General features: G+C 39.9%; 1 protein-coding gene across 3 annotated transcripts in view; it reads right to left on the reverse strand.

The window, feature by feature from the left end:
• Positions 1-1,511: 1,511 nt before the first annotated feature.
• The window catches only part of MEIKIN (meiotic kinetochore factor), a 48,873-nt gene continuing 37,605 nt past the window's right edge, over positions 1,512-12,779 (reverse strand). Inside the window, exons 13-15 of one of the 3 annotated variants that reach the window (XM_084761573.1) lie at positions 10,240-10,360; positions 2,404-2,450; positions 1,512-1,530 (exon numbers count right to left, since the gene is read on the reverse strand). In XM_084761573.1, the coding sequence (XP_084617699.1) occupies positions 2,419-2,450; positions 10,240-10,360 (153 nt within the window). In that variant the 3' untranslated portion in view covers positions 1,512-1,530; positions 2,404-2,418. Of the gene's footprint in view, positions 1,531-1,936; positions 2,451-10,239; positions 10,361-12,779 lie in introns of those variants that run through there. The other 2 variants (XM_084761574.1, XM_084761572.1) reach the window with 2 other exon arrangements.

Genomic DNA, 12,779 nt, shown 5'->3' on the forward strand with positions numbered 1-12,779 from the left:
ATGCAAGAGGACTTAGCATTTCTAAGTCTACGCTAGAAGACAAAACTTAATAGAGAAGCTGAAAATAACTATCTGGAGTCTGGCCATCACACCCTTTACACTGTAAAAACACACAATAGGAATCAACAAACTACCACTCAGTTTCACCCACTCCAGTTAACTAGATTTTTGAATTTTAAGTGTGTATGTGTGTGTGTGAACCATATATGTACGGGTGCCTATGGAGGCCAGAGAGTGTGTCAGGTCCTCTGGTGCTGTCTGACATGGATGCTGGGTACTAAACTCTGGTCTTCTAGAAGAGCAGGAAGTGCTTTTAACTGCTGAGCCATCTATTATTATTGAGATAATTATATATGAGGTAAAATTTGAATATATTTTAAATGAATGAAATATAGTTTAATTAGTTGTAGGATGAGGTAAAATGGCCCAGATCCTTTCAGTGCTAGGGATAGAACCTAGGGCCTTTTATTTTTTAGGCAAGCACTCTGCCATTGAGCTACATCCATCACTAGTCCTTTAAAAATGTTTCTTTTGAGACAAGGTCTTGCTAAGTTGCTTAGGCTAATCCAGAATTCTCAATCCTTATACTTGGTATACAATCCTGTAGCTGGGATTACAGGTATGATCCTGCATTTGGTGAGTCATTATAAAATTAATAGGACACTGGATGAAAATGCTAGGGACCTTCTCTTTCTGGAAAGAAATTAACTCCTTTTTCATATTCTTTCAGGGAAGGTTAATAAAAGACTAAGGCATGCCCACAGGTCCAAGGTTAAGCATCTACTCTTGTCCTAGGATGTAAAAACAAGAATCCTCTTTGGACTTCACATGACTGCCAGCCACAGGTCCATCTGTTTCCCTCTTCTTAAGCATACTGAAGGTCAACCGGGCGTGGTGGCACAGGTCTTTAATCCCAGCACTCGGGAGGCAGAGACAGTCGGATTGTTATGAGTTCGAGGCCAGCCTGGTCTACAAAGTGAATCCAGGACAGCCAAGGCTACACAGAGAGACCCTTTCTCAAAGAACAAACAAATAAACAATGCATACTGAAGGTCATGTCCTCCATTCCAAAACCTTGAATGTCAGTTCCAATGTGCTCCTCCCTCTCACCTTTCCCTGTGCTTTTCCAGAAAATGGGAAATCCTGGACTCATACTATACTGTCTCCTAATCCTAGCATCCACCACATCTAAACTGTATAACCTGGTAGAGGACTAACCTCCAGAGCGAACTATATTTTCCTTAATAGAAATACAAAACAGTCCAATGTATGTGTCCTGTAATCCTACCACTCCCAATCCATCTGATCGGGAAATACAAAGTAATTCACTCTTTTCCTTGGAGTAACCTCTGCGAAGGCAGGAACTAGACCTTCTCTTGGTCTTCATGCTCCTGCCGCTTATCATATTTCTGCTTTGGAAGCCTTTGAAAGAGTTGCTGACTTAGTTGAACTCGTGTGGAAAACAGGTCTGAATTTGTAGCAACCTCCATCATTAACATTCTCGTCTACATTTTCATATTCCAGATGAAGCTAGAGTGAAAAGAAAATCGCTTTCTTAGTGGCTTAGACCTTTTCAAAAATATTTATAAGAATGTTTTCACAGGACTTCTATTTAAAAAGAAATAGTGTATAGGTAATTTAACTTCAGATTAAATAGATTTTATGGTTTTCCTTGCTATTGGCGCCAGCTTTGAAACTTTGGTTCTTGCTTTTACGTGTAGCCTTAGTCACAGCATCAGGGTTAAAATCTCACCAAGTTACACAACTGCACTCTGTTCACTGACAACAGGCTTCTGTTTTCTTAGGACAGGCAGTGTCCAGATGCCACAAGTTACGCTATGAAAACACTAAAACAAGCATAATCATAGTCATGCAGATAGTGTCGAAGCTGGTTAGGCGATGAGGTAATGCATTAAACACTTAGTGTATGACTGACCATACACACCATATATTCCTGCTTCAGCAGTGTTTGAGTGTAGGGTTTCCTTTAGTCAGACCTGGAATTAGGTCTCTCACTCATGTGGTTTCAATTAAGTTCTGTTAAAAATAGACTGTAATATAATCATTTTCATTTTTAGCACTTCAACAACTTTACTACTTTTGATCCATACAAAGGACAGATCTGGGGACAAAAGCAAAGAAAGTTATACAGTACCCTGATGGGAGCTCATTATGAGCAAAAAGCCATCCACTTTAGTGCACCGTCTTCTAATAACATCTAACTGGCTCATATTTTAAAGAACAAATACATGCATTTAAGAAGCATATGGGGGAATGCTTCTTTTCTTAACTGACCAAATGACAAGAACAGTAACAGAATTTTCAAACACTTTATAGCAAACAATAGAGAATTTATAATTTCATATAACTAAGGCAGGCATTCTGCTTGTAGGGGCTTCACACCTTCAACCACAGCTGTTACGTTCTGGAGTTTGTCTTCATTATAATATCTAGAGAAAACATAACACATTATTTTGTACAGAAGCAAGTGTTCAATAGTTACTAATAACCAATTCACAGGGATGAGGGCTCTTCCTGCCTGCATCACACCCACCCCTTCCTGAAAATGCTGGGGAGTTCTTTCTGGAGACACCAAGAGACCTGCTTAGTACCATTCCAGAGGGAAGCCTTTCACAGACTGGTAATGGTGGCCTCTGCAGGCGTTCCGAGCCCCTCCCTGTAGCCTGGAGTAATGCTGTTCCTCTGCTTTTGTCCTTGTTCCCTCAGTCATTGCCTAGGCAGCATCTCACATTTTCTCATTTACTGCTTTTATATCCTCCTTTTCTTTGCTGTAGTGAAATCCATCTTCTCCCAACATGCAACATTGTTGCAGCTTTCCCCTCAGAGTTTACACCAGGAGATCCAGAATGGACACAACAGCTTAACCATTTTCCCACTGTCCCATTTTCATTTTGATTCTTGCACCTCAAAAAACCCTGCTATCACAGTCATGTTCGTGCCAATTAGAATCTTTGAGTATGATTCAGACGAGCTTACCAAATATCAGATGATCAGGAAAGTGGTGTACAGTTAAGCTATAAACCAGAGATCTTTGCTACTCAAAGTGGGGCTCCATCCAGAGACCAACAGCAGCATCTAACAGCAGTCTTACTGTTAGAACTGAGGGTCCCTTGGCACCATTCCAAAGGGGCTGTAGCAAAGGCTGCATCTTAACAGGGCCCCAAGGGCTTCACAAATCACTTAAGTAGGGAAAGCCAACTTCCCTGTGTTCTATGGCTCCTTGTGTTGGATATACTAACCTTACATGTTGTCCACTCACCACCCTTCAGCAGCTTCTGGGTAATTTCCCAGCCTCACGTTCACGTCACCTTTGCAGATTTCATAGACACATTTGGGGATGTGCCCTTTATTTTCCCACTCATAAATCATCATGCCTTACTTCTGGAACTTGAAATTACTAGAGACTTGGACATCATCTTCAATCATCCTTTCTTACTACCCTATACAAAGAACTGGTTAGCTACTCTGGTTCTCAGAATTTCTAAGCCAGACTTCAGAGGCAGCTGAGAGTTAGTATTTATAATACCCAGTTCTGAGTAGCATACTAGTACAGATCTTTATTTTCCCAACTCTGTTCATATGGACTTTGACAAAAGTCAAACCCAGCCTTTTTACTTTCAGTTCACTACTTTCCAAATCCAAATGATCAAATAAAAACTAACTTTGACCAGAATAAGATAAAATGTGAGAAGCCAAGTATGGTGGTGCACATCTTTAATCCCAGCACTCGGGAGGCAGAGGCAGGTGGATCTCTGTGAGTTCGAGGCCAGCCTGGTCTACAAGTGAGTCCAGGACAGTCAAGGCTACACAGAGAGATCCTGTCTCAAAAAACAAACAAACAAACAAACAAACAAACAAAGTGAGCACGATGGCAGAGGTTCTCTACCATCTACTTCCCAATACAAGTCAATCTTATGTTTTTTCAAAGTCCAGTCTACAGGGTGGCAGAACTAATGTCAGTCCTTTGAGAGAACATTCGGCCTCTATGCTTACATTTATACTGATACTCCTTCTAGAAGGCCTATGCTCAGGATTCTCCGTGGCCTTAGATCATCCACCAGAGCAGCTTGACCTGCCTGTGGGCCCCAATAGGATCCTGCACCCATTCCTCTAGCATCTTCTATCAGATTATTAACTGACAGGAGGAGGCAGCTATATCAACTCCAGAAACTGACTGTCTAGAATATAACATTCAGACTCCAAAAGTATTTCCCCAAAGAGTCACCCAACTACTGAACTCTTTCTTTACATAAACGCATGAATATCGACCAAATAATAGGCCTGAGAGTTCTTCCTGATGTCAAAGTACATTGATCTCTTTTCCTCTAAAGCACTGACTGGCCATACTTCACCTTTGTAGTTATAGTAGGTAAATGTGTCTATGACATAGTCGACATGTCACTTGCTTGATATAAACTTAATTGATAAATTATTCTTTACATAAGATAGCATAATCAAATTTATCATTACATAAAGCAACTACACACATATTTTAGACTTTTTACAATTTAACCAAAACCAAGAAAAAAATTTTCAAAAGATATATGTCAGCTAGACTTGAGAAACTAATCAAACATCTAAAAGCAAATTGTTACTGCACACTGGATGATTTCTTTTTGGCGTGCTGGGAATTGAACCCAGGGTCCCACATACAGCAGGGAAGTGTTCTATATTGAGCTATAGTCTCAGGCTTAGCAATGAGTGATTACTATGCATTCCAGATAAATTACATAGATTTCCTATAAGCTTCACAATTCTTTCAGGTAACAAATACTATTTAACCAATTTTACAGATAACATACTAAAATCCATGGACTTTAAAGGAATTTGTTAGTATGTCAGAATTTGAGTATGGAATATACCATTATCCAAAAACTTCTATTACCATCTCTCTGATACTTGCATAGGGTTCTTCCACCTCATTTTGTGTGGGTCTGTGTGCTATTTCTATCCACTGTCATTATTCAAAATCTCAAGCTTCTCATCAAGAGAGAAAGAGAAGGAGGCTGTCTATGTTTATGATTATATGGCTATATGATTAAAGGCAAAAAGTATCCTCTTTTAGGTACATATAGTACAGGGATATGGTTCTTATCTGGCCAGTAATTATCCTAGTAAACTAGGACAAAATATGTATCAATCTGGTGAAATTATTTTATCATCTGTAGAATGAGAAAAATAGAAAAGAACATAGCTCTCAAATTTTAGTGTTTATATAATCACCTGGGAAGTTAAACACGGTTCAGATTCCCCTGCCTTATTTCTAGTACCTATAACTTATCAGGTTTTCAGTTGTCCTGGTGGCCAGAAGACCACCCCTGGGAAGTGTTGATCTAGACATTTTCTAAGGCCACTTCTACCAGGTGCACCCCATCTTCAGAGCCTATTTACCACTCTGTCTTCCCTATCACATGATTTTTGTTGTTGCTGTTTTCTTTTCTCTCTTTTTTTTTTTCCAGAGCTGAGGACTGAACCCAGGGCCTTGTGCTTGCTAGGCAAGTACTCTACCACTGAGCTAAATCCTCAACCCCTGTTGCTGTTTTCTTGAACCAAGTTTTTTCTTTAAGCAACACAGTGCTAATTCCTTTTCGGTCATCCTGAACAGGGTCCTAGACCATCAGAATGAACTTTACACTGTAGCCCTGACTAGATTACTGCCAAACTAGCTAAAACTTTAAATGCCAATGCTAAGAATAGGCTGTTGAATATTCTAAATAACATGATCACAAGTTAGCTTGGCTCTTTGCTATTTTTACTAAACGAAAGGCAGACACAAGTAGCAAGTGGTCCTAAGGGTACTTAGATGAAGAGGTTGCCCATAGGGTATCAGCCTAGATATAAGCCAGGAGATGGCAGCATCAGCTCAACATTCATTAAGGGGTCTCTAAATTAAACTGCCAAATGTGAACAATTAACTCTCCCAGGCACTTTTAGTTTGCATTTGTTACTTAACCCCCAATTTTTGACAATATCTGATGTCATAATCTAATATGACAGACCTAAAAAAGGTCAATTGTTTTTCATTAGCCTACATGTAAACAAAAAGTACACAGATGTTCATCTTGAGGATTTTTCATAATGTAATCAGCACCATAGAAGAATCTGTAGCAACTTCTTAATACCTTTACTCTAATGAGGGCATCCACTCCTAATTCCTTTAGAGTTTAGTTTGCCTGGTTTATGCTACACACATGTAAATAATAGTAAATACATCTTAAGAATATTGAATACTTCATGTGAAGTTTATTAATGTGATCCACCATAACAGTTTCATTTAACTATACAGTTTTAATATTACTTTGTAGCACTTGAATGAATATACTATAGTTTACTTATCTATTTTAATTGATGTGCATCTGGCTAAATTATGGTTTGGAATTATTATGACCAATGAATATTCTATGTATTTTTTTAGACAAATCATGCTGCTTTAGCTGTCTGAAACTTGCTATCAAGAGCAAACTGACCTCGAACTCACAGAGATCCACTCACTTGCCTCCGCCTCCTGAGTGCTGGAGTTACATATGTGTACCACTACACCTCGATCTAGTTTATAGTTTTTGATGAACATACATAGACATCATTGTTGAACATATTCCTAGAATTGAAACTGTTGGGTTGCTAGGGGTTTTCTACCTGCAGACTCCTAGGGGTCCTGTGTTATGAGAGATAACTCCCAATATAAGGCAGAGTTGTTATATCTGGGTCCTCCTAAAACCAAAAAGGGCATATTCTTTCATGGGCCATTATGGATTTTGCTGTCAACATGTATCTTATTTGTGTGTGCTACTTTACCTCATTTACCAAGTTACCTAAAAGATGCACTAAGTTTAACAAGAGACCCAGAACAAGAGAAGGCCCCACACAGACACACTCTATCCTGCAAGATGCTCTAACCCTTGCACTCCAGTGTCCAGTAGACTCCATGGTGCTTCAGCTGTCTCTGGCGGATAGAGATGCTGTCTGGATCTTTCAGCAGGAACTCAGAGTTGAACAGCATAGCCCCCAGGATTTCAAAGTTCAGCTATCATCAGTGGATAAATACTTATATACTGAAGAACAGCATTTATTCTTGAGTGGGCCTTAGCACTGGGCCACTGTGTTACTGAGCACTACTGTATTTTATATGACTTAGCAAGCCACAAAGTGAAGATCAGGTCTTCTCTGCCAAATGAAACTGATACATATAAGATTGCACTCAAGCATGCACTAAAGGCACAAGTAGGTCACACGAAGAGCTGATCCAAGGGCTACAGGCCCTACTTTATCCTTTATCTTTGCTCATCCAGTCTACATTTAAGAGGTCATGAGGAGTGCGCTACAGGTGGCTGACCAGGAAAATATCAGATCTGGTACATAGTGATTGGCTCTTCTGATATATCTCAGAAAAAAAAAATAGTGAAGAGAAATCTCCTTCCCTGGGGGCAGGACTTTGAGTAGTGTACCTGGCTGTTTGCTTTGATGGAAGGAAGAATGCTCAGATGTTGGATGCATACCAATTCACAGGTGGTAACCAATGCTTTGCATGGATGGTTGGGACTCAGAAGAAATGATATTGGAAAAACAGAAGAGAAGGACATTTGAGAAGAGCTCTCTACATGGGCAAAAACCAAGAAAATATTCCTATGACATACAAATATACGCCAAACAGTGACCTCAACAGAGGAGGAGTCTTAATGATTCATAAGATAGCCAATGCTGGCCTGGTGTGGTGGCACACACCTTTAATTCCAGCACTCAGGAGGCAGAGGCAGGGGACTGAAGTGAGTTCGAGGCCAGCCTGGTCTACAAAGGGAGTCCAGGACAGCCAAGGCTACACAGAGAAACCCTGTCTTGAAAAACAATAAAACAAAACAAAACAAAAAGATAGCCAATGCTTGTGGAGTTTCCTAGCAATCTCTTTCAGAAGAAGGCTGGAGAAAAAGGAAAGAAGCTGATTTGGATCCTCTCTGTCCTTGTACAGAAAGTAGTGATGTAGCAGGGAGCATGGGCTCATCAACAGAGACCTAGCTGGCACTGTTCTAGCAGTGCATCTTGAAGTGTTCAGTCAGCAATGTAGGAGCAGAATGATTACACTAAACAACTTTCATCATGCAAGGGCAGTGTTTGCCCTTACAAGGTAAACACTGTGGATGTGGATATGCCTTCTTTACATACACCGCTTCTGCCAAAGCAGCTGCACAGAAATTTATGGACTACTTTACAAAGTGATAGTGGTGTCATGGTGTTATGGTTTGGAGGTAATGTGTCCCTCATGGGTTCCTATACTTGAATGCCTTGTCCCTAGCTCATAGTGCTATTTTAGAAACCTCAGAACCTACAGAAAATGGAACTTTCATGGAGGAACTGGGTCATTAGGGGCAAAACTTGAGGCTGTCTAGCTCCGGCGTGCATCCTGCCCACTTTCTGCTGCCTAACATCAGATATACTGTGACCAGCTGCCTCACAATCTTGCCACCATGCTTTCTGCACCATGGCTGGCTGTGTTTCTTCTTAAACCACAACCCAAACCAAACTCCTCTTTAAGCTGCTTCTTGTCAGGTTTTTAGTCAAAATAAGAAAAGTAATTAATACAGAAAAGTTGGTACCAGGAGTGAGGTCACTGCTGTGATAAATGTGACTGTGCAGTTCTTAGGCATTTTGGGACTGTTCCGTGGGAGGAACGTAGCAGAACCTAGAGCTGCAGATTAAAGAAGGCCTAGAACATGGAAGCAGAGATTAACTGCCACTCTAGCCGGAGCTCAGAAAACTCCAGCGTGGAAAGAAACGTAGACATCAACAATCCAGTTCATGAAGGTTCAGAAGGGAACCAGCTCTTCTCGGAACTAGGTGACAGGCTGTTCGCACTGCATTCTGACCCCTCCCCGCCCCCAGAAAAAAATCTGGCTATATTTTGCCTCTGTTCTGAGAACTTGAGTGAGGCTGAATTAAAAAGTAATGGATTCATTTGTTCAGTAGAAGAAATTCCAAGACACAGTAGCTTTGAACATTCATGGTTACTGCTCCTGGCTCTGCTTAGCTGAGTGGCACCCTGGCACCCCTTCTTCTCAAATCTTTGGGTTTTGACTAAGTATGCTACTGACATCCCTGGTTCTCCAGCAGGGGGATCTCCAGCAGGTGGATGGCATGCCACTGAGCTTGGAAGCTTCCATAATCATTTGACCAAGTCCTGTATTAAGTCCCCTCTCATATAAAACACATCCATCTATCACCTATCTGTCTGTCTGTCTATCTATAACACATGTATTTATATATTTGAGCACAAGAGACATTGGGAAAGTTCTTTATCCCTACTCCTCTATACTCTCTAAAAAGAACACCTCCCAGAAATATTAAACAGTGTGTGAGTGTTTGTGGGTGTGTATGGAGAAACAGATATCTATTGATACTTGCTCTGTTACTCTGGGAAACCCTCAGTAATATAATTATTAGGTATAAAATGAGTAATATTAACTTAGGTAACTAGATAGTTATTTAAAAAGAGAAATTTCCATAAATTTAAAGCACAATCAAAGCAGACACCATGGAAGAAATGAGGACAAAACTCAAGAGTTAACAATGGGCATGGATATCTATCTGTCTGTCTGTCTGTCTGTCTGTCTATCTATCTATCTATCCACACACATACACTTGTTTCACCAGCCACTCACTCATGAGAGGTTCCTCAACTCCATTAAGGAATTAGAAAAAAATGCTTATTTTGATGTTAGAAGCTTTGAATTCTCCACAGCCATGTGGTAACATCTACCATTTAAAATCTCCTACTCTTTAAGTGTATAAACGGGCAACAACAGCACCCATTCTATCTACTGTAATAATGGTGAGGGACTGAGATGTTCAGATGTATTCTTAGCACAGTGCCTCACCCGGAAGTGCTCAACCAATGAATAAAAACCAGAAAAAAAACCCTACGTCTTTAAAAAGAATACAACTAAAATAAAGCTCAAACAGTAAAAATTCAAATTATTAAAGAAGAAACAGCCTAGATAAATACATTTAAGTCATCATAAGGTAATTTTTCAAAAGTTGAAGTATGTATTTTCAAAAGTGGTTTTACTCAGATCATAAGATCTGTCCAGGCTCTTATAATTTTATCTTTTCCATTTTATACAAAAACTTGAGAATACAAGTTACAAATGAGTTTCCCATATACACAAACCATTTATCATAAAAAAAACCCACATTTTATATGATGAGGAAACTATGCTAAATTCATACCTAGAGGAACATCTTTAGGAAGAGAGCGTCTCTTCTTCACAGCAGCATCCTTATTTTTCATCTGTCTCATTCCTGGTGATGCCCTAATAATACAACAGATCTCTGATGTGTTTGAAGGAAACTGAAAAAGAAAAAAAGTAGTTATTGCATAATTCCTCCAGGTACTATATTTAATGCTGTCTAATTTCAAAACAAATAGTCTTAGTATTCTTGGTTAAAATAATAGAACCATCTTGGAAAATAATAAGAGACATCCAAATAAACAAGGCTATGTATCATGTCCAAGAAATGGTTCAGTAATGATGTTAGTTTTAAAAAATAAAAAAGGATGATAAATTATCTTAGTTATTTTCCTATTTGATAAACCACAATGACAAAAGCAACTTATAAATGAAAGACTTTAATTTGGCTATGTTTCCAAATTGGTTAGAGTCCATAGTGGTGGAAACAGGAACAGCCGAGAACATACATCTCAGACCACAAGCAGGAGGCAGAGAGAGCAACCTCAAAACCTGTTCCCAGGGATGCATTTCCAGTAAAACCACACACTTCCTAATCCTTCCCAAACAGGAAGAACCTGTATTTGAACATATGAGCCTGTGGAAGCCATATGACCCTGTGGAAGCCATTTTCATTCAAACTACCACAGAATAAAACAAACACCAGGAAAACAGGTACTTATTCAAAGAACGAATCATGATTTGAAACCTCTTGAAGAAAGTATGTATAATGACCCATTTTTGTGTCTAAATGAAGGAACAAAAGTGTTGATTTACTTATTTAAATCATGCACATTCTCTTTTGTATAAATGCTATTTTTTAACCCACATCTGCTCTGTTACTTCTTCCAACAGCCTCTTCCTACCTCAAACACAGGACAGAGAATGCACTTAAGGAAAGTGGCTAGCAGATCGTTTCCTCCTTGAAGATTTCTTTCCATCCAGAGTGGAGGTTTGTGCTGAAAGCAGCTGAATGAATACGTTAGTAGATGCTAAGATGCCCAGCCTAAGGAGCCTTTGTCCTCCAGGTAAGAGACTAAGATTCTGCTCTTGGTTGTCCAAAGATTAATGTTGTTAGCCTGAAAGGTCAGCCATATCATATAACAATGATGTCACAGTTGACAGGCAGTATTTACAATTGAGATTGTTCTATTACCTTCCCACATCTACAACATTAACTGTGACTGCTATGTCATCATCATGCAGAGAATGTGCATATGTGTGTGCACAGGTTCCTGTGGAGACAAGAGGAACAGAGTAGGGAGGAAGAAAGGAGGAGGGCTGCTTGGTGTTTAATGCTGCTGCTGAGAAGAAAGCTAGTCCATGAGCTTCAGAGGAATCTCTTGTCTCTAGCTGCAAATAACTTTAGGGGATTCTCACACAATGAGGAAGGCAAGAACCAACACCCGAGCCTGTTCTCTGACCTCTACACGTGGGCCACGGCATCCTCCGACATATACACAGATCTATACATACACATGCATGCACGCACAAATAGAATCCATGGCATTCCGTCGAAGGACATGGAAAAAGGATGAGGCACAACAAGAAACCTAACAACACAGAATCTAAAGGCAAGAGTTTTCCAGCTTCTGAAATGGGGAAAAGCATGGTTCCTCAAAATATGGGAAGCTAGAAATCTGATAAGGTAATGTTGAAGAAATTCTAAACAAAAATATAATAGAGAGAAAGAGTGAGAGAGTGAGAGATTGAGAGAAAGAGAGAGAGAGAGAGAGAGAGAGAGAGAGAGAGAGAGAGAAAGGGAGAGTACTACAGGGTCGGGGCATATGTAGTACATTTGTGAAAAATCTCAGGAAGACTGACACAGAAAGCACAAGTCAGAACACTCTAGCAGAAGCTTTTCTACTGAGTTAAAATCTGATTGGTCATTAGCTCTAAAGAGTTGTACAAATGATTAACAAAGAATTCAGGATTAATTGGATAGGAAAACAAGGAGACAATATCATGGGTAAAGCCATATCCTTCTCAAAAAAGACCAGCAACTATGAAGGTGACTTTATTTGGAAATGTGGTGACTAAAGATTTCATCAAATTAGATTGGGCCTTAGTTCAATGTAACCCATGTCCCATAACAACAGGAAACTTGGGCATTGATGCACAGGGAAACAGTTGTGAAGGCATGGAGACACACAAAGAGGGAAGACAGCTACATGAGAGCTGGCACAGACTGGACTTCCCCAATTACAAAATGCCACATGTAAGCTGACAGAAGAGAGACCAGCCTCCAGTGGGTTTGTGGGAGCCATGCCTTGCTAACATACTGACTTCAGAACTCGGGTAGAACACATCTTCTTGTTTTAAGAAACCACCTACTTTGTAATATCTGTCACAGCCACTTCAACAAGTTAATACTCAAGTAAAGAAAAACGTCTTGAAGAAGTGATCACAGTTTGCTCTATGCTCTGAGCAGGAGAGACTCTCCACCAATATAAACACTTATGAGTGGGCTGGGTGTGGTGGTGCGTGCCTTTAATCCCAGTACTCAGGAGGCAGAGGCTGGTGGATCACTGTGAGTTCAAG

Source organism: Acomys minous, assembly GCF_964271855.1.
Source record: "Acomys minous genome assembly, chromosome: 16".
NCBI lineage: Eukaryota > Metazoa > Chordata > Mammalia > Rodentia > Muridae > Acomys > Acomys minous.